This window comes from Aptenodytes forsteri, unplaced genomic scaffold (genome assembly GCF_000699145.1).
Source record: "Aptenodytes forsteri isolate BGI_AS27 unplaced genomic scaffold, ASM69914v1 Scaffold61, whole genome shotgun sequence".
NCBI classification, from domain to species: Eukaryota; Metazoa; Chordata; class Aves; order Sphenisciformes; family Spheniscidae; genus Aptenodytes; species Aptenodytes forsteri.
The window spans coordinates 6907312-6933274 of NW_008794443.1; the positions used below are offsets into that span (position 1 = coordinate 6907312).

Consider the following 25963-nt stretch of genomic DNA (forward strand, 5'->3'; position numbering starts at 1 on the left):
GCCCGGCTTCACCCCCCCGCCCGGCAGCACCATGACCCCCCCGCCCAGCACGCCCAACCCCTACGCCCGCAACCGGCCTCCCTTCGGCCCCCAGGGCTACACCCAGCCGGGACCTGGCTACCGGTAAGGAGGTGCCGCCGAACACGGGCGACTGGCACGTACGATTCCATCCCGACAGACTCCAGGATTTTTAAATGAGAGTCCAAAACTGTAATGAGGCAAAACCATAGCTGTTAATTAAATTCTGCTGGGGGGAGGGGAACGACCAAAGGAGTCTTTCCTGCTTTAAATTGTATCTGCTTCCTAGTTTAATTTGGGGCCGGGCCGTTTTTGGGAAACACTACCTAAATGTCTGTGAAGTGATCGACACTCTAGCTTGCCTTGTTTGAAGGATACGAAGATGCTGGTCGGAAGCTTAGCCCACTTACCAGGCTTGTTTTTACTAATACCGTGATGTACTAAATTAGATTCATTCTGGAGGTAAAACTAGACATGATGTATCATAAATTGTAATGCTCACATGGAAAACTAATAAAAACCCTGAATCTATTAAATGCCTGATCCTGATTTTAGAATTTAGCACCGTTTTCTTGTTTGGTATTACCTAAGAGAAGCGTGCGTTCTGGCTGTACAGGTACCGAGGTAAAGATCAGCGGTGCTCGCGTTTGTAGGAGAGACAGATTTTTAGGTGTGTAAATGGAGAAATGTTGCGAATACAGATTGCTTTTGCAGAGGTTACGCCGCAGTAGATGGTTTTGCACTGTCTGCTGTTAGTAACTGCCAAGTAACCCTCTCACCAAATGAGTAAGAACCGATACATCAAACCTCAGAGCCCCTTACCAATTTCACTTTTGATGAGGGTGGGGGGAGAATCGGTTTATTGGTTGAAAATGTAAGCCAAATACTTATTTTTAAAAAAGAACTCTTAAAAAGGAGCAGCTTTCCACAGGTTCTTTGCCACCCAGAAAAACGTGGGAGTGCAATTCTAGCGACTCGATTTTGAGCCAAGAAAAAGCAGATCAAGAGCTGTAACAAAGTCAATTAGACCATATAACAGCAGAGGGCAAAACATTCTCCCGGTTAATATTTTCCACCCTAGGGATTCTAGGAATACATAACACTAAGTAGGGAATAAAAGAAATGAACTGGAGCAAGCTGCTTGAACTCTCATGAAGACAAATGAGGAAATAAAGCGAGTGAAAATATTCCTACCTTCAGCATCCTTAAATATTGCTGCTCCCAGATCAGCCGCGCTCTCCAGTAAAAGCCATAGCTGTAACTCCTGCTCTCTGTGCTCTGGCCAGACCTAACGCGTCAGGTGTTCACCACACCGCTTAACACGGGCCTGTTTCAGAACAAACTGCTTCCTGAAATAATAGCATTTGCCGCAGGAACGAATACGTGTTTTCATGTAAAACACTAAGAAAAACACTTGATTAAAAAATACTTTATTAGGAGTACAGTGTACCTGCAATGTACTTTATAAGGCATTTTCTATAAAGGGCTATTTCTACTATATATATATCTGGGTGTTCCTGTTCATGTTTTTTTCAATACATTAGTAATGTAATGAATAACACCTTTAAAAAAAAAACCCCGACATCTCTTTATTTAGTTCATAAATGTTCAAGCAGTACAACAAGTAGCTTTGGGAGAGGTTTTAATCAAAGTTACCGTAAAGCAGTTAAAGTTCAGTTACCACTATTTCCCCTTTGTCCCCAATGAACAATGTTTTAAATCTTTTTTTTTTTTTTAAATAAAATAAACCTGATTATGCTGTTATAAGTAGCTTATTTTTTCCCCGTTTCATTTATCTTTCCAAGTCGTTTTAAATCTTTTTTTTTTTTAAATAAAATAAACCTGATTATGCTGTTATAAGTAGCTTATTTTTTCCCCGTTTCATTTATCTTTCCAAGTCCCCCTGCACTGTAGGTACATTCGGCTTTTGAACCAGTAAGTCTCGGTCTCCGAACACTACATCGTCGTGCAAAGCCACAGCAGTGGAGGCCGGTTTCATTTTCTTACTCCGTGTAGGTACGATGTACCTGTCTGCTTTAACCGGCGGAAACCAAACCCACCGACCAGCCACTGCCCAGCTCAGGGGAGTGGCTCTAGCTCCGTAGCGGCAGGCTGCACATACTGTTCTGCTGGAGCTGAAGCATTTGAAAACAAACATGGAAAAAACCCCACTAACCTGATAGTTTAAAGCGGCACGTATAGCAACCTACCTCAGCGTTTTGGCAGGAGTATAGACTGTTTGTACATGGAAGGAGAAGGCGGTTCAAGTTTACTGGTTGCAGGATATTAAAAATTGTAGGGGCGTTTCTATAATTTACGACTGGGGAGACATTACAGATCTATCTGGACAGGTAGCTTATGGCACTTGTAAGAAGACCAGTGACTATTTAAAAACTAACGCACGTTGCATTCCATGACCAACTCTGCCGTAACTGTGCCTTAAACATTTATTACAACATTGTGATAAATAATATACACACCGTATCTTTTAAAATACCATATAAACCATACCTCAAGAATAGGGAGCCAGCTTCCCTATACATTATCCTACAACATGTCCCTAGCCTGTTTGGGATTTTTTTTAATCTAAAAACAAATTGGTAAAACTGGATAACTACAGTAAGCAGCCTACGCTATTACACAATTAATGCAGTATTGGCATTAGACTTGTATAAACCCTTGCACATCAGCAAACTTATTGAAGTGCCAGGCATACCATAAACATTTCCACCTTTGAGCCTGCGTTGGGCAGTCGGACGGGGGCGGTAAGTGCTGGGCCTCTTCACCAAGTTCATGTCGCATCTACCATTTCCCAGGTATTGACGTTCCACACTCGTACCAGCGAACATAGTTAATGTGAGTCTCCCCGCCTATTTTTCCAAATTTGACAGGTTCCTGACGAACTGCCCTGAAAAATCCTGGAAGAGAGAACAGTCTTGCTTGCATGAAGCCCTCAGACAGTACCTTCCGTTGATTTCCCTGTGAAGGCTGTATACGGTTCCGCTAATGGCTAAGCTAGTCACCACGCTGTCAAGCCATCTGCCACAAGCAGGTCTGTTTGCTGCCCCTACATACCGGTTAGCGCTCTGAAACAGCTGGCATTTGTCCACCCAACCCAAACAAAAGCAGGAGCGCGTGGCATTGCTGCAGCCCAGACCAGAGGAGGTGAACCCTGCCTCCCCTTGAGACTTGTGATCCCAGCACCAGCCCGTGGATGGTGGCTGGCCGGGCGAGGCCGGTGCCCCCTCCTTCCCCCCCTCTGGCTGCTGCTGGGGTCGTCTTTAAACAGGAGGTTGTTCCTCCTTGCAAAGTTACAGTGATTAACTGCAGTAGCCTTAACGTTCCAGCGAACCTAAATAAAACTTTCACACTTATCTCCCCCTCCCCAAGCGAAAGATCCTACCTCCTGCTTTAAATCTGTTCTGTGTGACAATACACCTGCTTCCCATTCAAACAGTTAACATCATTAAAAATTACCGTGAGCAATCAGTGCTGAATCCAACCTGATCATCAGAAATGTACGTGTGGCTAAAGCATGCATGTGTGCACACGCACATAAATATTGTTCTGCAACTAATACGCAACAGCAGTCATGATGCCATCCCTGCACTTCAGGTCAAATATATGTGGTTAATTCTGGTTTGAACAGAACTCAACTTGCTGCAGCCAGGGAGGAACTGAGCAGCAATGGACAATCTGTTCCTTCCTCTGTTCAGTTCACTTACTAGAAGTACAAGCTACAGAAAAGGTGGGGGCTTTTTTTGTTTGATTGTTTCATTGGGGGTTTTTTTGGTTTTGTTTTTTTTTCTAACAAGGAATGTAGCTCATGAATCCACTCAGTTAAATCCAGTCGCTGAAAACAAATCGGTTTTAGCTGTCTTTTAAGCTGGGGTGGCAAGCTTTTTATGTAAAAGGTGTGGGGTTTTTTTTATTTTTAAAATCTTTTTAAAAAAGTGAATCTGGTACACCTGAGAGGTCTGCTGTCCTGGCAACGCCAAATTGGATTCAGACAATCCTTTACACAAACAAAATGCCATTACAAATGGGCAACACTGACTGGGAAAAGAAAAGCAAAGCTCTCTTTAAAGAAAAAAAAAAAAAAATCACATATCACATAAGCAAACACCTTTCAGATCGTTCACCTACTTTGTTTTCAGAGAAACTTGTGAAAGATTTAGGCACTTCACTTCAATCTCCCACAGCTACCTCACTGCATTTCTGTACTTCTGTACAGTGTTTTACAAATGAAGCACTACAGACGGGAAGGTTTGGTCAACACACTGAAATTGTACTGAAAACCGTTTTGGTATTTTTCTCAGTAAAATACTCCATGACACACTCAGCATGCCCGCGTGTATCAATACAGCCTGCATTCTTACCCCACAAGGGAAAGGAATACCTCACACTGGCACTGCTGCCAACAGCCGAGGCAGGAGTTCAGCTGACAGAAGTACAATTTTCTTATGCTCGAGCCTCAGCAACATGTGAAAAATAGTCAGGCAGGTCACAGCTGCATTTAGGACATCCAGTCCCATGCCCGCTTAGGCCAGACTGGAATTCTAGGCACCCGGTTCAAATAAGTGCACACAAAATTACTGCAGCATGAATTATATTTTCCAGTAATAAGTTTTTAGTTTCTCATTAGCGCTAAACAAAGCTGTTTAATGCCCAATGGATGATTTACTGCACTTTAAATCAACCTTGCTAGTTTGAACATAACACTTCATGCCTCTCTGCAAACTCAAATCTGTGGTTGGGTTTAAAAAAGTAATACCAACTGTGAATAATCTGTTGGAATGGTTTAAACAGGAGAGAGGCTGGGGACTACCCAACAGACCCGAATCATAACCTTCTTGTAAGAAGTCATTGCTCATCTTCAAAAACTTCTCGACTCTTTTCTGCCTGCAGCCGGCAGTCCCTTTCCATCGCCCACCTCAGCAGTGGGCGCTGAATCCACTGGCAGGAAAAAGAAACACACAAACAAAGGAATTGCCAAGGTTTGCTACAGAGACAGGCGTAAGGAATTACCATCTTTGACTGGTAGATCTTCTTGCTGTCCTGTCCTTCCATCTAAGAATGAGTCTACAAATTGGCAGTGATCTTCTCCGTGGCCCCTCTGGTCTCCTATGTTATAAAATTTTCCTGAAAGCAAAGAAGCGGCAAAGTTGAAAATCCATACCCAGTTTAGTGAGGGCTATTTCCAAAGTCCACCAGAGGCAATGGGCAATGCTCTTCGCTCTGTGGGGAAGCCAAGGTGAATGCTACGATTCTTTTCCTCTTAGGGCCCGTAGCTGTAACTTGAACATTATGTGCATACTCCAAGTACAGGGCTCATGGCTGCAGACAAAAGTGCCCCATTCCTGGCCAAAATCGATGCCTCGATACATTTTTTTTCTCCTCCCTACATTTCATACAGTAAGTGAAATTCTGTTATTACCTAGACACTCACCCTGATGGTATCAAAAATGAGGTAAGTTTTGCCAGTGATTTGAATGGAAGGCAGGTTTAGTTCCCTGTCAGGAAGCCCCCAGTACCTTCGAAGACATTTTTATAGACCACCTCGTAACACAGCCAAGGCCTGTTTTATAAATCATCATCTTTTTACAACATGTATGTGCAAGTGATATCCTTTAACAAATAGATGACCTCGGTATAGTAACTGCTTATCCAGAGCATGAAGCGTGCCCGTGTATTTATTTGCAGGATTGCTTAACAGGACACTTTTCTGCAACTGAGTAGAAAACAAGGTCTCAAGTGCCCGATGCAGCGTGAGCTGACGTTACGGGCTGTGCTCATCCTGTTAACAAGAGGACTCGCAGTGAAAGAGCTTTGACAGAGAGATGTTTTTACTTACTGATTTGATTTGCAAGCCATTAGTAAAATTCTGTTCAGAAGATGGAGAAAAGCATGCTACCTTCTCTTCCCGAGCCTTGGCAGGAAACTTTCAGATAAACTTACTGTTTTTTCTAAACTCCTTTCACAGCACTTGTTCTTAACATGTTCAACCTTTGGTTGTGAAGTTGAAAGGAAAGGTGAGAACATTTAGAAATAGGCTCAGTACTCGGGTATAAGCCAAGTGGAAAGTCCAGTTACTCGTTAGATGTTGGGTGTCCTGTAGCCTTGAATCTGTGCCAGTCTGGCCATTTGAGAGATGGTGAGGTGGCTTATAATACTGCTCCCTAAAGTGCAATTAATAGAAGAGCAGGCTACCAATAAACTCTCTCTTTCTCATATTTTTGTGATCTGATCAATACTTTGCCAAAAAGTCTCACCTCCAGTTGACGGTCTCTGTGCATGCAGTTCTTCTCTAGCTTTAGAAAATTATTTATTACTATCTAGTTTTGGCTTGCAGGCATGTTTTTTCCATAGGAGAACTGGTCAGAGGGAGTTCCTCTCAGCAATTTTTTTGTCTGAGATTAAGAACATTCAGGCTGCCCAAAACGGCATTTTTTTTTTCCATGGCTGTTGAAGGTCACACTTAGAATTTATTTTTTTCCTCCCCTCAATAAATACTTATTTTTAGGTAGCCTGCTTTTCTGGAATGCCTACAGTGACTGCTCTGGAGGACTGTTAAATGAGGTCAGCAGTAGATGCTGGTTTATAGAACAGTCCTGGCATGTGTAACGTAGATCAGTTTTTCTTCATGAGAGACAGAATAAACCAGATATTTTTATGGCTAACACAAGAACAGTAACTTTCCAATACACACATACTCTAGCCCACAGCGTAACCTATGCATAATTCAGACAATCGCTATACATAAACTAGCAGCATTCTCAGTGACTATTAAATTCTTACTGCCCGATTCTTTCCATAAGAAAGGAGCACGCTTAAAAACATTTAGCTAACAAATGAGTAGATTAATCTTTCTCTTTTGGGGATAGCAAGTCTAGCATAAAGTAAATTATTTTTCTTCCCAGTGTTCCCTTATGGGTGGTCTTCAGAAAATTAGATACCATCTTTGGTTTATACATTGTGAATTCTGCAACACTAGAAGTATAAATTCGTGCTAAAGACCAGCATGCGAAGATACAGTTGTTGGCTGCCTTATACAACAGCATCTGTACAATGCACCCAAATTTCAAGATCATTACGCTGCTTAAACAGCAAAGCCTCGGAAGATGTTTTCACCGTAAGGTGGAACTTGGACCTCAGCGCAGCCCTTCACTACCGGCACACGTCGCCCAGCTGGCTGGTGCTAGCAGATACACTCCCGCTGGCCTCAGGGGCACGATGAGACAAGGTGTGACAGTGAAACACATCAGAACGGCGTTTGGCTTCAAACTGGAAGCCTTCTCACTTGCATATAGAGGCCCGTGCCATGACAGTCTCGCTTCGGAAACGGGGGAAAAGCAGCTTTGCTTCTACATAAATATTTCAATTCTTCCAAATATTGTGACAACTGGTCAGCACCGGTTCTAACAATTCAAGTGCAAGAACCAGGCTTAGCAAGTATAATGAATACAATGTGGCTACCATCATCTTTCTCCAGCCAAGTTAAATCACCGCCCTTCCAGCAAGAACGAAAACAATCTAATGAAAATAGGAAAATGGGCTCCTGATATATTAAACTTTTCTTCTAAGATTGAAGTAGCTTTCACTGCAGTGTTAATTCACTTGATTTAGGGCTGACGTCTAGTCCTGCTAGATTAGCACTGCTATTTCCTCTACTGGCTGGTTTTGTGATACCCTATGCCTCGTTGCCAGTGTTTGTCATTTGATCACAGCTGGTTAGTACAGCAGCAGTTGAATGAATGATACCTCTGTTCAAAATAGCCTCTTTTATTCACGTAATTGCCAAGGTATTATTTACGTATGAGGTATTGTACTTACTACTAACGACAGGGCTTTCCTTCCTTGTCTGCTCATGGGAGAATGGTGCCGGGTGCAAGGCCGGGCAGCTTAAAATTATGTCGGCATGGGCTGCCCTACACTCCCCTGCTCTTTTCTTCCCATGTTCCTGCATACAGAGAGACCAGAGCCCTGCTCCTGTGAGGTGCCGAGCTCTGAGATGGGGCAACTTTGGGTTATGAAAGTTGATTCTTTCAGCCACAGTTTCTCCTAGTTAATTCAATCCAGTGGGATGAACATACTGCCTAACTTGCACTCAAAAGACATTTCCCATACACAGTTGTATCATACTCTTTGTGCTCTGGATGCCATACTAACGCCATTGTGATAGAGTTGTCCATGCCACTCTGATAAAAGACCTCAGACAGAAGAAAGCCAGGAGCTTGGGATGGATTATAAGAAGATAACATATTTCTAAATATAGCTTGTACAATCTACATGAGACACAAAGTTCTGCTTAACTATCAGGTAACTGAAAAACACTTTTTACAGGCTGTTTCCCCAGCTTACACACAGCATGTGTCACTTGATTCAGGTCTTAAATACATCACACTCTAGTGACCTTAAGACACTGAACAAAACTTGAGAAGATAAGGCCAGGAGGCTGCTGTTAGTAATAAAACTTAATATAAAAAAAAGAAGAGGGGGGAAGAGATTATAAGCAAGAATGGGGAATGTGAAAACAAAACAAAAATGTCAAAGCAGGCGAGTAAAACCTGTTGACTAGAGTTGAAGTCGTGTTTATAAGCCTCACAGTAACGAAGCAACCAGATGTTTACCAAATGGGATGGGAATGACTGAGTCTAATCCTGGTCTAAAATTAGGTCCTAATCCTCTAATTAAGAATTATTCCAGTCTACCCTTTGAATACAAATTTGGCACCGTTACAATATGTGCTATTCACTGGCAGAGACCTGAACTTTATCAAATTTCTGTATGACTCCCAGGATACTAACAAGTACTTAAAATCAGATGATCACCACAGAGAAGTAACTCTTCAGTCTGAAAATTCAATATCAAACACATCAATGATTACTGAGCACAAGCAGATTACTGTTTATGATTAATCTGTCTATGGACTAGATTAAACATACCTGATCACACTTCAACAGAGCTCGTCTTGTTAAAACTCTTAGTTCTGGAATGTCTCTTACCTGTAAGTGAATCACTGAGGTATATCTTGTATCTCAAAGAATTACACAGCTGCACACCTACGAACTTCTTATACCAAGTCCTCTTTACATATTGTTTCCCTTTGCATTCTGAATAGGTGTCCGAATTGAATGGGATTTCAGTCCAGATAGCATCCTTTCCCACTGCAGGAGAGGAAGAAAGAGGCTGAAGTATGATGCTGCATACAAAATTATGTACAACAAATATATTCAAATAAATAGAATTAGAAACCTTGATGGAGCAGAATGCACCATGGCACCAGTCACCTGCATTTTGACCATGAAAGATATTTCAGGGAAGCGCCGAAGGTTGCAGATATAATTGATGCAGTGAACTGCTTCTGCTCTCTGTGTGTGGTGCCAGTTTGGAATAAGTTCATTCTCGGACCTTTCTAGGGGGACAATGTCTGTGTGTTGGCCCTACTCTCATTTACAACGTGTGTGATACAGTCACTGTTTTACAGTGGGTTCAAGCCAGGACAGTCAACTTGAGCAAACTGTATGTGATTTAACAAAAATACGCATAAAAATTAAGTGTCATGAATTATGTGGAAAGAAATGGTGTCTCCGTGTTTGTCAGTCATGTCCATTACAAATGCAAAAAGCAGCCCAATTTGCTTGAGTGATCTTAGCTGTTCTTCAAAAGCTCAGTCCACTTCCCACCAAAGACAGCAAGAGTCTTTTAAGTGGCCTAAAGCAGAGCTGGATCAAGCCTTCAGGAGCAGAAAGTTTTTCTACAACACAATGGCAGATAAATGGTATCCTCCGACTTGTGCTCTGTTAACTCACTTAAAAAGTGTGGAGTAGCTTATTCATTTTACAGAGCTTTCTTTTGCTTTAATGACAAGGCTGAGAAAATATGAGGCTGTCCTTGGCTCATTTGTGTACATTGGTCTGAAGCCATCCCAGCTGCCATGGGAGCACCACATCACGTTGATTGCGTTCTGCTCAGGTAAACAAGCAGCCTGGCATGAATTCCTTACCAGGGGTATGGGTGGAAGGAATGAAATCATGTGTGAATGCTGTTTGATTCCATAACACATTTAATTGGTGCAGTACAGCCACCCTCCTTGTAAAATTATGCTATCCCATTTCTGAAAAAAATCCTGATCAGAAGACACTATACTATACATAAAAGGCTTACCTGAAATTGGCTCACTCACTCTTGGGTCCGCTGGGGGAAGAAAACAAACATTCAATCAGACACTGTAAAATGAACTTTCCCAATATTTAAATGGAAAAGCATTGGTAAGTGATTTTCTACAGTTGACATAAGCTGTAATTTGTGAAACAGAGAGAGTTTTGGAAGCAAAGTTCACTTTTGTATTAAATTAAATTAAAAGAAATATATTTCTTACGTGAAACTACAGTACCAATGAGCTTTTAAAAATTTTACTTATGGGCCAATACCTGTCAAACACAGTTCTAGTAAAAACAAGAGTTTAAACCTGTAACCAGCAAAACCCAGTTCTACTGCATCTTTTTTAAAATTTCAATTTCAAAACTTAAATAATAAAAAGGACCCCTCTGTAATACTTGCCACACAAAACTTGGCTATGAAAGCCTAAAAGTGAGAAATGGATGTGTGCAATTAAGAAAAAATAAAACTGGCTGCTTAGTCCAAGCTAAATAGGACACAGAACATAAGCCTTGTCATTCATGAAAACTGCACTTGGCATAAACATTTTTTCAGTTTTAACAATCTAGGATTACAAAGAGTGTATTCACAGTTTTTAAATATGTGTGGCATAGTCTGAACTCCTCCCTGACTAATCCCTTGCTCAGCCAAAACTCTCGTCCATCAGTGACAGCACTAGAAGAGGACTATTATATTATTACATCTGGCTGAAAATGCAGATTGAGAAAGTCCTTTTAAAAATGCTAAATCCATCTTGTGTTTTATATGGTCCTTAAGTACTATCAAGCAATAAACACTTCTACACAAAAGATGGTGTCTTGCTTGTATAAAGTCAACAAGTCAGCTGTAGTTAGTCTCATGGGGAACTGGAACAGGGAAAGCAGAGGCACTCTCTGATTCTCACCTCTGAGTCAGATAGGACTTAACTTGGGAACCAATCAATAGTCAAAATAGGCTTGTATACACCTCTCTAACAGTTTCACAGGAGAGTAAACACGATGGAAGAGGACATACTGGGACATTGACTTTTCCCAACTGCTATTTCTCAATCCTTATTTCAGCCAAAAGACATCACTATTATACAGCAGCCTTATTGAACAGGTAGCAGAAGTGCCTATAAACACACCAGCCCAAAGAAAAAACCTTATGTTCCCCATCCAGAAGTCATTAATGAGTTTGATAGATACAAAAAGGTCAGGAATATTAATCTTAAGTGACTGAGCCTTCTCTAAGGATACAGTTAGTTTCTTCATAATGAACACCAGATCAACTCTCTGTGCTCCTGTTTTTTTCTCCTGCAGTCTGGCCATCTTACATCCTCACACAATATAGCCCTGATCTCAGGCTGACCTTCCAGGCACTACCGTAACATGCTCAGTAGTAAAAAGCCAATCTGGAGGCAGTAAAGAGCAAGACCAAACGCACAAAAAGAAGCAAGAGATCCTTTCATACATCCTACAAACATGGATCCTAGAGCCACTGTAAATGATGGTCGGACCTTTGGAAGTTCTTACCTGATTCAGTACTGAATGCCACAACATTGCTACTTGGACCTTCACCAAGAGGGTTTCTAGGTTTCACGTGGAATTCATAACTGGGGAATAAAATAGAAGAGATGATGAAAATTTTGCAAACCAAGGATTCTTGCAGAGTCTGGAGCAAGCAAACTGCCAACACACACCTTGGTGCTACTCGTCTCCTGGAGAAGAACAAAAAGGCCTCATTTCTTGCTCTGAAAACACTGAGACATTCTTAGTCCTAACTGTATAAGGCCTCTCTGAACACATAATTTACCAGTCCTTTTGATGATTCTTTGCACACATACTATTAATGTTTGATTTAATGCACCACTGGTTTAAGCCTGTCTCCTCTCACACATGCAGTTTCAGTTCTGGCAAAGGGAGTGGTTCAGGTGAGGTCAGAAGCAATCTGATTGCTTATCAGAGATTGAGTAAAGCACACTGCTATTTATTTGCACATTTTTCATTCATAAGAACACAAACCTCCAATTCAATGCCTCTCAGGCCCACCAACAGCGTCAGACAGGGCCAGTGGTGAAACACAAGGCATGTCTTCCAGGACAGGAGCTCAGCCAAGGCAAAGATCCAATTGCTTGAATATATGTTAATAGTAAATATATGAAGTAGTGAAAATATATTGTGCAGCGTCTCTTTCTTATCTTTTCATAGTAATGTTGCACAACACCAGTCTGTACTGTAGTTATCTCATGATCCCTCTTCATCACAGCTGTGTTGGGAACCAAACACCGTGCTATGAAAACGGAACAAGATTGAAGAAAAAAATCCAAGCCAGGCTCCTCTGCTTAAGCCTCTCCCACCCCTCAATACTTGATTAACAGTGATGGACAGGCAAGACAAGGTGATTTCTAACTCTGCAGCTCAGCCGAAACTTACACTTTCAATTAGAAGCTCTAGGTAAACAGCTATTGAAAGACAGTTGCAAACCTAAAAATGTTACACAGAAGACACCAGACGGATGAGTCAGGAAAGAGAGTTACAAGGGTGGACACTGGACACCGCTAGGATCTTACATCAAGGGCCGAGCTAGGAACAGACTCTGTATTTCCTTCCTCCCAGCACACACTATCCCAGCAAGCCACTTCTCAGGTCTCCTGGCCCCAGGCTGGCAGCACCTGGGAATTTCTCACTGCTCAGCAACGGCTCAGTGCCTCCCTGTAGGACCTGCATGCCCTCCATGCCAAAGCACCCTGATGAGTAGCATATATACACCCAGTCAACAGCACACTCTTCATGCCTTCCCCACGAGCTATAGGCAATAATCTGTCCCACGCGTGCCACCTACAGAGAGACTTTTCATATGCTTTGAGTGCATATACGGTGAACGTCTCCTAACACAGAGCGTTTTTTCATCAGCGAGAAAGATCCATAGGACACGAGTCAAAAGGACTGTAGGCCTGGAAAATGGGCCCTAACTTAGAGACTAAACACAGAGCAAAATGAGAATCCCAGAAGTGGGCAATTAAACATCCAGCTCTTGACTTGTGAAGGATCACTTACCAATGATAACTTGGTAGCTCATGACTATAACATAGCATTGTAATGTATGGCTGAAATTGTTTCCAAACAGCAATTTTCTAAAGAAAAAAACATACCGCTCTCTGCACGGTTGGAAATTTGTAAACTTCATTTGCAAGTCCCTACAAGAGACAGAATAATTCAATCCAAACTTTGGATTACCTCTCATTGCTTCTTGGCTTCTGCAAAACCTGAACAGCTCGCTAATTAACCTCAGTGGACTAATCATGCAGTACCAAGCAACTGTTTTCCATCCACAGTACTTCTAAGACAATATTTAACTTTGAAATTGCTTACATAAGCAATTGCCTTTATTTCTAGGGGTTTCTTTCCTTTTTTAAACGAAATACTTACAAAGATTGGTATGCTAACAGATGCATTGTGGATAATTCGTGGATATTTCTAAGTGAAACATGGGCTTGTTTTGAGCTCTAAAAAGTCTATTTGGAGTAATCTTAACATTTATTCAAACATGCTGCAAGACCATTTTGAGCAACTGACATTACCCTACTGTAGAAGGGAGACATTAAATAAATAATAAATTAAATAGTAAGTTCTAGACACAAAATCTTCTTCATGATCAACTTCAAATCGTTTAAACAAATACATGCTTTTAAAGATTGGATCTCAGCAGTTAATGTTCACACTGGGCATGTGGTACAGTAACTTTTTTGGTCAAGAAGTATTCTCATCTGGTGGGAAAGGTCGTTATCCAGAGAATGGTAGCAGAGCAGTTGGAGATTCCTTCTGAAGAATCACTGAAGCATAAATGAAGATTTGCTAATACATCGGGTTTTTTAAAGTAATAGCTAGAAGATACATTTCAGACAATGTACAAATTAATGCATGCCTAGAGAGAAAAGACTCCAGAGAAGTTTTCCTGCTTCCTTCACAGCAGGAACACCTTATCTAGAGCTATTGTAATTTTGATCATTGATAGCTCAACATGGTATGTTCTATTGCTTTACTGGGAGTTTATGGTTTGACCTTATGGATGATAATAATCTGTTTATGTCCCTTTGTATGAAATCAAAAGGGAAATATGAAGAGCACTGCTTAGGATTCCTGACCTAGAGTTTTTTTGATTCCATAGGATTAGCTACAAGGAAAGGACAAAACCTGAGCAGGTGAAATGCTCTTACGGAACTGGACTGGGCAGCCACAGGGACTCGGAAAGTAATGACGCAGGCAAGTGTGAACTGAAGATAAAGGTCTACAGTCAGCATATCTGGATCTCACCTGAATATGTAAGGGTTTCACAGATTTTGCAAGCTGGATTTACATGCCTCTGTCAGGCAGAAAATCACAAGCTGGACAAGATGGTGGAGAATTTTGAAATAAATTTAAGTATTTTGCTGATTTTTGTACAAATATATTGTCCCCAAGAGCTGATATGCCCTACTTTGAGTTGCATCAGGCAACATTCTTCATAGGAAACAGTCCTGTTCCGAAAATACTTAAGTCAATGAACTTGGACCCATCAATTCTCTAACTCCATAAAAAGACCAAAACAAGAACTGAAGACTAAATATTTTCCAAGCAGTGTTTTTCAAATTGTGGTCTAGGGACCACTAGGATCTCTGCAAAAGATCAAACCACAGTTGGGAAAATTATGGCAAGATTGAAATAAAGAACTAAAATCTATGCACAGAGATTTCAGCTCATGTAAACATATAAACAATATTGGAGAAAAGGAAAGTAATAAAGAAATGTCCAAAGTTTAGCTTAGTAAATTAGGGGAGCCTCCTATTAATAATGTTAAAGAGCAAATTTTTTAAACTAAAATATATACAATTCTACAGTTTTGTGGTAGGTGTTTTTACAGGTGCCCAAGCACCACAGGCTCCTTTCCTCTGCCAAATTCAATCCTGAAACAATAACAGTGGCTGCAACAGTACAAGAACAACAACCAACCACTTTTGGAGATGAAGAGAAGTAACTAGTTGACTGAAAACTGAAAGGGAGAGAAAGGAAAATTTAGACTGAGCTCACGATTTGATAGAGTTTACAGATCTAACTGTAATTTTAAAGCCATGGTGTGGCTCTCTTCATAGAAAACCATTTAAAGTCTCCCTTTTTGTGTGTCAGGTGAAAGATCTGAAAAATAAAAATAAAATGATGAAAAAAGGGTACCTGCTGCAATCTTATGCACTTCTATACAAACCACAAGGGAGGGGAAAAAATGCTTAGAGGTTCAAGAAAGTATGTAGGGCAAAGTTAATAAAGGGAAATAGGAAAGCTATATAATGATTATCCCATGTCCACCTCTTAGCTAGACTTATTCATGAGAAACTGGAGTCTATATTCCATCTTTATATCTGTGTGCCTATGATGCCAAAAACTCTGCTACCCAATATATGCAGCAATCTTAACATGTGTCACACCTCTCAAATCTTAAGATTGCTATCCTACAAACTTTGGAGACTAGGCCTCCCAAATCCTCCCGAACTGCATAAGACAATCAAAGTCCTTGTGCAGATTAAATGGACTTGACTTACAGTAATTACTGTGCAGAGCATATTTTTCCACCATAGGAAATCGCTATTCCACATGGAACTTTGGCAGAGGCAGCTCTTGCATTCTTCAAATCATGCAAAAGGAGAAGATTGAAGATTGCAGAACTGAAAATAGGTGAAGAGAGATTTTCACCACAATAGAAGGACTGGAGCAGCTGAGTACAGTCCTGGGACTTCAGGTCAATTGCCGGGGAGATGCTGGTGGTTAGATGACAGTCATGCAGGACTGTCTCAATGTACAATGCTTCTCATGCTTCTCTGTCTCTGCAGAGTGTGGTTGGATAGCAGTATGGTCAGACATAGCAAATAAAACTAGGTTTAAGAGATAGAAACGAAAAAAGAAAGAAAGAAAAAAAAGTGCTGGGCTTGTTTGAGGAGTCTTTCTCCTAATCAGGTTGGAAGAAGGGCTGAGAGAAAGGGGAAATGCTTACCCATGAACCCTGACATCAACAGCTATTTAGTACAAAAATCTGTTACTTCTGTAATAAAGAGTACAAAAAACTCCAGCATTTTTCTGCCACTTTCTGCATTTTTCTGCATTGCAACTTTCACTGTAGTTCTCATCTCTTGACCCTTGCTGTTAACAAAAGCTAAGCTCTTTGCATCGGTAGATTTTTTTTCTTGTATGTGATTAGCACATTTTGGATGCTAACTGCTGGTGGGACACATCCTTTAATGGCTACCTGAACTTCCCCAGAGCTATTTGGCACATCTCTGACTGCAGTCTTACTACCTTCCAATTACTGCCAAAACAAACATGCATGAGAACTGTTTTCAACAATATTCAGTCTCTTTTTTGAAGGCTTGTATAGAAATTAGTGCTGCAAAGTTTCCTGGACACTAGTGGTATGTGCTATGAACTTAATTGCCCTTAAACAAACCACCAGAATGAAAGAGGAACTGTACACCTAAAAAAAAAAAATATTTCAAGATAGGGCAGGGATACAGAAATAAGAACTACATATTTTGGCAGAGAAACCATCAGAAATAGCAGGAAAAGTCAAAATGATACTATATCAGATGACTGGAAGACTTAAAAAAAAAAAAAATCAATATTAAGGAGTTAGAAAACTCCAAAACTAGTAAAAAACCCCACCCCTAAAATTCCTTTGGAAATGGGAAAATAGAATTGGAAGCAAAAAAATAACAACATCTGCATTTAATATTCTAGGCTAGGAAAGGTCCACAAAAAAAATGCAGGTCAGTGAAACCGATTTTAACAAAGGAGAAGATGCAGATGAGCACCATCATTACTACACAGGGGACAGAATGAAGAAAACAAAAACCAGAGTAAGCCCATTTCTATCTCAAGCCTCTCAAGGTTTATTACAAACAAGCACCTCAAGGAGGGAAATACTGAAAATCGTGGATAATGACCTTACCTTGACTCACACATGGGAGATCTTGCTTGACTATTATCATAGGAGAAGTTACTGCAATACTTTCTTTTTAAGGGCAGTTTTTAACGTAAAACTGAGAATAGATAGAAAGCACAGACTCCTGGGTATGCTAATGAAACTAGGAGTTCCAGCATGAGCAGCCTTGTAAGGAAACTCAAAAACAAGGGACCTGTATGACAAGTTAGAGGGAATATTACAGATCTCACTCCTCAAATGACTGCTTGGAAGCTAGGCCGTAATTGCTTTGACCAAAACAATCAGTCTTCTAGTTTGGCTTTGATTGTTTTCCAAGTGGAATAAATGGTATATTTCTCAAAAAAATGGTGACAGTTTTCTCAGTATAAAGGTTGCAGAATTTCCATGTGGAGGATGAAAAATTAAATTGACAGATGAGTTCATACTAGCGCATCCCTTTCTCTCATTATTCTTTGCTAAGAAATGAATGACATTTGCATTAACATATAAAACCACCTCGGCCTGCATTAAAGAAAATGGGTGAAACTGAGATTTAAAAGATCAGAAACTACCCCTAAGATACAATCATACAATAATTTAGGTTGGAAGGGACCTATGAAGGTCATCTGGTCCAGGCCCCTTTTCACGACAGGGCTGACTTAAAAGGGCCAACGACATTAGGTTGCTCAGGGTCCATCAACAAGCACAGTAGTTACAGATACTCACTGCTTGAACAACAGAGTAAAAACTGAGTAACTTAGTACTTGGTTCAGACTAACTAGAAGAAAAAAGGATTAATGGAATTTGGCTATTTCACTCATTTAACAAGTGAAGGACTAATTGAAGGATAAAGATGGCAAAAACTGCAGCAAATTTGGTGTGTGTTTAAGCGTGATACTGAAAAGAGGGCTGAGTGAAATGTGACCTGGATGTACTCTAAAATTCTTGGAAATAATGTAAAGGGTAACAAAACCCGACTACAGCACAAAGTTGTAATCAACAGCTGCATATATGTGATTACTAGATCACAGAAGCACATCTATAATAGAAATGATTAAGCAGAAGACATTCATAAAACAAGAGAAAGTATTCCTCTTCAGGCACCAGTTATATCCAATTAACTATCTGTATAAGAAGGACATATATAGTTATCTAGCTCACATAGCATAACCACACTACATGCTTTGAGAGATTTCAGGTAAAAGTTACAATCAAAAGCAAAATATCTGATGAAATTAAATGGAATTCTAGATTGGACCCAGACAGCAGGTTAGTGCCAGGAACAGCAGCAGTTTCAAGAACTCTGACCAACCAAATAATGGATATCAAGATTTGAACTTTCCAGGATACTTAAACTATCAGAATTTTTCTAAGATACGATAGTGAAATACTGCAAGCACTGTATTTGGCAATTCTCCAAGTGAAAAAGAGGCCAACATAGTCATCCTATAAGGAAAAATCCTTTAAATGAATGTGATGTTGTCAACTGTCAGGCATGCCTTACTATGAGGGAATGGCATGGATACAATGTGCCTTTTCCTGGGCAAAAAAACCATAGGGATCTCAGCGCTCCAATAAAATCACATTGTACAGGAGCCTTTGGAACCTTTTTTTTGTTTAAAAAAATCAAGCAGTTGTGTTGGAAAGCAGCTGACTGCACCCCACATTTATTTAAAGGTATGTCCTCATAGTTAGACAGATTTTCAAATCACTATTTTACTTTCATCTCAGAGTCTCGATGTCTTGCAATCAAGTCACCAAGAACACATAAAGCTGGCATATATAAGACAAAGAAGAGATACGACAAACTGCCGTAATACATACAACTTTATTTGTTTAAAAGTAACCCTCACAAGTTGTTGCATGCCTATGAAAGTCCATTTTCATTTCCATATTAGCATGGTATGAGTCTGTTAAAACCAAATACTTGATAACCGTACTGAAAGTCCGAACTCCTTTTCTTTTTCAGCCAGTGCATTTTTTTCTGGATCTATTCACTTTTCAGACAGCTAAATGGACACACAGAATACTACATGATAATCCTCTGATTCAGAGAAATTTGTATCCCATTTAACTTCTATGTTTGTACTTACTGACAGTTGGAGTCACACATGCAATCTTTTTTTATGACAGACTGTAAGAGTCTCTCATTGCTGCCTCCCTAACACTGTCCAAATTTCTTAAATATTCAAAGTCTGGCCATTAGCTCCTAATCTTTAAAAGCTGCCTTGTCAAAAGGCCAGCTCAAAGGAAGAGGGGCGTCTGGCTTACTGCAGAGCTTTCCAGAGGTGTAGCAGTATGACCTATTTGAAAGAAGAATGTAAAAGAGAAAAGCAAACAAACAGCATGATCTGACAGGCTCGGATGCACCCAGTTTTTCCCTGCTGCTTGTTCTGCCCCTTCACACTGAGGAGCTGTTTGCTTTGCTTCCCTCCTGCTGGATGTGGGCGATTAACTCTTTAGCTTCTGGGCTAACTAACATACCCTACGCGATTTACCTCAACAGGATGATAGACCTTGGGCAACGGGACTGCAGACCATCTTTGTCATGTACTGCTCCTCAAGAGCATACATCTGGAGAATTACAGGCTTGAACTGTCTTGCTGCTACAGGATCTTTCTAGTTTAAATTTACCCATGGAGGCTGAGATACCACATTCACAAACATTTTTATTCCTTTTGGAAAGTGTTTGTTTAGGTCTGTCTGGTTTAGATCCCTCCTGAACTGTCTTCAGCTCTGGAAGCACTGAACCTTCAGAGCAGCATAGGGGATTCACACAGCCTCACTGATGGCTTCAGGAAAGCTGGAAAAAATAGACTCTCAAATTCAGCTTGTCAGCTTCTCCAAAGTGTTTCAAGGCCAAGAGGTTCTTCCCCAGTTAATCCACCTTCTGCTACTGAGCATCTCTCTTTCCATATGCTTGCTGGTAGTTTTGTAAATGTTGATCATTTGCAAGAGGGATTTCTTTTTCTCTTCCAAGTTTCTTTTCCAGCTCCACCTCTTCTACAGCTCTTTCCTTTAAGGCTAGTTATGGAAAAGTCTGCTTCCCAGTCTTAATGTATTACTTGATGAATTTGCAGACATTTCAGCGAGTCTGTTAATTAATTTATTGAGCTGTGTTTCATTGTCTCTCTTCCTCCTATTTTCAGTCAGTTTTGTGCTCAGGTCCATTTTCTTCATCTAGTAAGCAATCAGCTGCTGACAGACCGGAGACGACTATTATGGACATATGCCATTCCTTGGAACACTGATACTGTCTACATGATGCCAGCTGTCTTAATCACTTTCTTATTTTCCCTGAATTTAGTGTGCCAACAAGCCTGGGTTCAAATGGTAACAGTAACAATTTCTTGTGCTTCTGCCAAAGCTCTCAAGGTGTCCTCAAAATTAGGAAATACACATTTTGAAATGGGTGTTTAATCAAAAAGAGCCACTCTGAGAAGGACTTTACATGCTTTAAATCCTCTGAGACTCGAGGGACATGCACCACTGCAATTTATATCAAAGGTTTTCAATTTTGGGTGATGGTCTCCTGAATCCAGAAAGACTTTCGCTGTCTTTCCCTTTTGAGGTTGGGGGTGGGGGGGATAATAGCTACCACCCCATAAGGGAAAAGTTATCCCTTTATGTCTTAAGTCAGCCTCCACCAGTCAGTACTGATCTCATATCTAGCTTCTTGTAACAAAACCCGTGCTCCAAAAGACAGCGTTTCTCCATGGTCTTTGGTCTGCTCTTGCTTACCAAAACCAGAAAGTCCTCTCATAGGATTGACAGAATTGTTACTAATTAAAGTTAAAAACCATCATATCTGCTTCTGCATAGCTCCTGCCTTCCTTATGACCTTTCCAATGGTTCTAGCTGGGTCTGCCTGCCTCCCTCTTGCTTCCTTTCTGAACAAAGAACAGTCTAAAAATGCTTTTCTCTTTTGGCCATCTGGACATTGCTCTCAGCATCAAGGACTTTTCTTTGCTTCCATGTCTTTTCTACACTTAACCAAATCCATCCCATTTCTGTCACCATATGTGACACAAAGAGTTCGAGTGTATAATGGAAGATAATCTCATTAATAACATACAGTTCTTTTCAAGGATGCAAATGTATGATTTCAAAGCAGAACTGAAATGAAAACACAAACAGCATAGCCTGTCAAGTTTAGCAGCACCTACTGCCTTTCTTAGTCACTACTCCAGAAATATACTGTCTCTTCCAAGCCTTCTCAACTGATTGAGGAAGAGATTGAGGAAACCGATGCTTGGTCTCCAGTTGTGTTGCTAACGTATCCTAATTGCCTCCTAACAAGACAGAACAACATAGCTGCAGTTGACCCTTTCACAAGCCACATGCCTTTAAGAAATAACAGAGATATTCTTGATGCAATACAGAGCAATTCTAGCCCATCTTACGAGTTTTGGAGTCTCTCAGAGAAGCTCTTTTTGGGTATAACAATTCCCCCCAGCCTTTCCTTTGCAATTCCCTTCCCTTCCCCTCCACTTTCTGCAATAGTTCCTCATTCCTCCTCCTAGGAGCTGCAGGTCACAAATACATAAGCTAAGAACCGACACCCCAGATTAAACCACACATTGCCTAAAAATAAAGGTTCAAGATGGGTTCTATGCAGAATTTTGTGCTGTTACCAATTTAAGGATAATAACAGAAAAGGGCAGTTTATCTGAAACAGAAAAATCCAGTTACCAAAGCCAAATGGATGGTCTTAGAGGAAAAAAACGTGTCATTCATTAACTTTCTGATGCAATCAATAAGCAACACAAACAAAGGACAAGTGGTTTTCTTCCCTGCTCTGAATTTTACCACAAAAAAGAAGAATAATTTTTGATGAGTTGTTTTTTTTAAAAAAGAATGATAATGCTTATTTGGACTAGTTGCATGAGATGTATGCCATCAACTGGAATTCACTGACCCATTTTTAACTTGCCAGCTGTTGCGAGACACTGAAAGAAAACTATATATACAGGACAAATGTATCTTTCCTCTCCATGGTGCAATGCAATAGTCAAGCTTTGTACAGTTGCCCAACTTGCATTCCAGTATTTGAACGAACATCCGTCTAAATAAGCAAGCAGTCTACATCAGTTGCCCCGAGCATCCTTAAACCCCAGAGAGAGACAACTGTACATATAAATCTTGATCTCACATATCAGGTTAATATTTCTTGTGTTCACTTTGTTTCTTTATCTGCTAAATTCAAGAGATTTTTTGATAAAAAGCAGTACATTTTCTTACATTTGACTGTTAATCTTTCTGATAGAACAGGTCACTTCTGCAGTTTGTCCAGACCATAAATACTCCTGGAAATTTCCTAAAGATTCCTCAGATGTGTCTTATCTGTTAACTTAAAAGAAAGCAAAACCAAAGCATACCTTTTGCCTATCAGAACAGGAGTAAAACCAATTTGGTCTTATATACATATGTATTTTCATTTGAAGTGGCAGACATCCGACAGTCTAAATTAGTTGGATTGACTTAGAAAATTATTTAATTACCTTGTGTCAGGTTTTAGGTTTTCCACAGTAGAATGGGTTTGATTCGTAGTGATAATCGATTTCTCCTTTTCACCATCACTTGCTCCATTTTCAGTTGACACAACCTCATACTCTGGAAAATTACAGTAAAGAGAAATTTGCTTAAATAACAGCTCTTACTTGAGCTTCTTCATTGCGCTCTCTTTTCTTATCCGATTTCCACTCCTACTGTCTAATAGGCTGTAAGGACATCTTGTGTGAACCAGTCTGGACATTAGTATGCTCAAATGGTTAGGAAAGAGAGATCCAATTCTAAATTGCTGAGTGCCTAGCCCCTCATCCTTCCTCATAATTCAGTTATGGGATGGAGGATACTCAACATCTCACCTCTGCCCAAAGATACACTAGTGACAAAATTCCAAACACAAATAAGTATAAGTATTCTGCAGTTTGAATGAAAAAGTATCAAAGATGAAAGTACAGTTTCTAAATGCTTAAACCTTGATTAACTTAAAATAAGACTGAAATTTTTAAGATTTCCAAAGGAAACTGCCTATCTAACTTGGATTGTGCACTTAGGGAATCTGCCAGTTTAGAATGAAATAATTTTGCTAAATTTATTTCTGTATTTATATGATTTATAGAGTCTCACTACTTTCTTTTCATCTCACTGGGATGTATCATCAAATGCAAGCCATGCTCTGAACAGGGAATTAACAACAGATGTTTGGGAAGAAGATACCCCTTCAGTCATAGCCCTGTCCAAGATATAGTCTCTCTCTAGCAGGCAACCTCTGTCCCGATTCATAACAACCTCTTCTAATAATCACACTGAGTATATTGCTAATTTTCCTCTCTTGGCAAAGAAATTCATAACCTCCCCAGCCCCTTCCTTTTCCCTTCCTAAAACCTGTCTATAATACCAAATGCAGCTTTGCTAATTGTAAGCTAGCAAAGGAGAATGTTTTCAAAGAACATTTGCAATGAGCATTTAGATCTACAGCACAATGTATAAAGCAGGTATTATACTGTGAGGACAAAGACAGATACCACCTATCAACAGCTACAAAACCTCTAGAAAACTACTTTCTTTCTGTTTTTTTCTAATGATACTATTAATTTTCAAGTTCTTAACCAAATGCTAGAAAGATATAGGGCTATTTTTTTTTGCTAAATTTTTTAGTTCTTAATACAAGGAGACTCATTTGTTGTCAACACAGAAAGATAAAACACCTGCAATGGGATTCAGTGTTAATAAGGAAAAAAACTCTCTTAATTGTTGCTGGACTCTCAGATCCTCACTCCCAGTAAACGTAGGAGATGTGTATGTAAATGAGCATACACACACAAATTGACACGATTTTGACCTCAATTGTGCAACTATGTCTTCCTTTGCCCTCTTCTATGCAAAAAGCAGCCATCAAAACCGCTGGGGTAAATTACTTAAGACAATGCAATTAAGTGGAAGTGCAGAGCAGCCCTAAAAAATTACATTCTAAAATGCCAAGCTTCTAAACCACAGCAATTCAATCTGAGCAATTATATACGTGTATGCACATGTGAATTTCAGATTTACTGCAATAGTTTCAAAAGGGACCTCTACACAGCATCTTTTTATCTTTACCTTGTAATAGACTCAGTTATTTAGAGCATATACAGAGCAACATAAAACTTTAAAATAGGTTTAAAATTATGTCAGAAAGTCAGCATGAAGGAAGGAATTACTGCCATGTTCAGAAGTCCTCCCGCACAACAGTCACCAATGAACAGCAAAAGACCAACCACTGCTTTTTAAAAACAAACTCATGTACCTGCAGGAATGGGTGTCTCAGATGAGAGGAGGGGAAAAAAAAGAGAAAAAAGAAAGTAAGTAGAGGGCTTTTACTTCAGATCATTTGTTCAAGTGGGACCCCAATGCAACGATCAAAGACATTAGCATTGATAGTATATTTGTGCAAAACATAACTGTTTTCTCTCTATGCATTTCCTTTTTGGAAACAAAGACCTTTTCCTATATAGCCACCAAGGGCTGAGTGAACCATGGAGAAAATAACATGCAAAAGCCCTTATTTGCCCTAATTAAGCCTCATTAGAGAAATTATGTTTATTAGGAAGCATGGGAGAGGGGGTGGATATCCACTGCCTTAGGTACATCCAGATAGAGAATGAGTAGGTAACTTTACAGGAATTCAATCTTTCTGCCTTCTGCCATCCTCAAGTCAATGTGATTTGAACTTTTTAATTCATTCAGGTTGGAAAAGAAAACACAGCACATGTGAATGGGCATGCAAATGTGCACGCACACACGCACACACACACAAAGAGCTACTGAGTGCATCCAGTACCTGCTTGTTACTCAGTGCATGAGTCTCAGTGCACAAGACAACAAACTGCCCTACATTTCTGTGGCAACACAACAGGAGTAGCAGAGCACTAGTGAAATAGTCTTGGTTCCTGACATTTGCAGCCTTTATGAAAACAAGGAGGTAAGTTTGATCACTGTTTTGGTTATCGTTTGTCAGACCTTTCCATGAAGTACAATTTTGTTTTTAGGAATACTCAATGCGATGAAACCCCATGTGCATAGCTAAAAGTCAAGCAAAGTAACCATTTCAAAAAAATGGCTCAACAAATTACATTTTCTGTTTTCACAGTTCTATCTGAAACCGTGCATTAAAAAAAAGATGCGATGCCTAAATCAGATGATTGAAAAAACATGTATAAACTACAAAAATAAAAAGAGATGACAGAAAACTTGATTTAAGTCTGTCTAAACAAGTAATGTCATACTGGTGCCAATATGAAGTAATCACTGTTTTCAGAAAATGGGATTCAATGCCTTCTCTTGAATTCAGAAAGTGTCCTTGGATGAGTCATTAGCTGAGTAATTTTTTGAAGTTAAGATGAAGGAGACAAGCTCAGTGAGAGTATTTGTAAGCCACAGAGTTCAAACATTTTGTATTACACATTTAAGTTTAAAAGAATGAAAATGGTATTTATGGGAAACCTGTTACATCTAGATAGGAAGATAGCTAGATTGAAAACTAAAGTTTCTCTCAGTGAAGCAAAATGAGTATTAGTCACATATTCTGCAGAAGGTTTTAATCTTCTTTTCTGGAATGGGGAAGGGTATGCCAGGTGTCTTAGTTACCACAGAATAGTCTTACAGAAGAGAAGAAACTTCATGGAAAGTGTCCTGGTTTCAGCAGGGATAGAGTTAATTTCCTTCCTAGTAGCTGGTACAGGGCTGTGTTTTGGATTTAGGATGAGAATAATGTTGATAACACACCGATGTTTTAGTTGTTGCTAGGTAATGCTTACCCCAGCCAAGGACTTTTCAGCTCCCCATGCTCTACCGACTGAGAAGGCTGCAGGTG

At 40.0% G+C, this 25963-nt stretch overlaps 2 protein-coding genes across 3 annotated transcripts in view; one reads left to right on the forward strand and one right to left on the reverse strand.

The window, feature by feature from the left end:
- TFG (TRK-fused gene) overlaps nt 1-567 on the forward strand; it is a 23147-nt gene extending 22580 nt beyond the window's left edge. For both annotated transcript variants that reach the window (XM_019474772.1, XM_019474773.1), the window contains exon 8: nt 1-567. This exon is cut by the window's left edge. In XM_019474772.1, coding sequence (XP_019330317.1) covers nt 1-127 — 127 coding nt within the window. In that variant the 3' untranslated portion in view covers nt 128-567.
- Nucleotides 568-1853: 1286 nt separating this feature from the next.
- Nucleotides 1854-25963, reverse strand: part of ABI3BP (ABI family member 3 binding protein) — a 168236-nt gene continuing 144126 nt past the window's right edge. Inside the window, exons 54-59 of the mRNA XM_019474770.1 lie at nt 22608-22719; nt 11694-11773; nt 10186-10215; nt 9024-9185; nt 5047-5160; nt 1854-2936 (exon numbers count right to left, since the gene is read on the reverse strand). Coding sequence (XP_019330315.1) covers nt 2821-2936; nt 5047-5160; nt 9024-9185; nt 10186-10215; nt 11694-11773; nt 22608-22719 — 614 coding nt within the window. The 3' untranslated portion in view covers nt 1854-2820. The remainder of the gene's footprint in view (nt 2937-5046; nt 5161-9023; nt 9186-10185; nt 10216-11693; nt 11774-22607; nt 22720-25963) is intronic.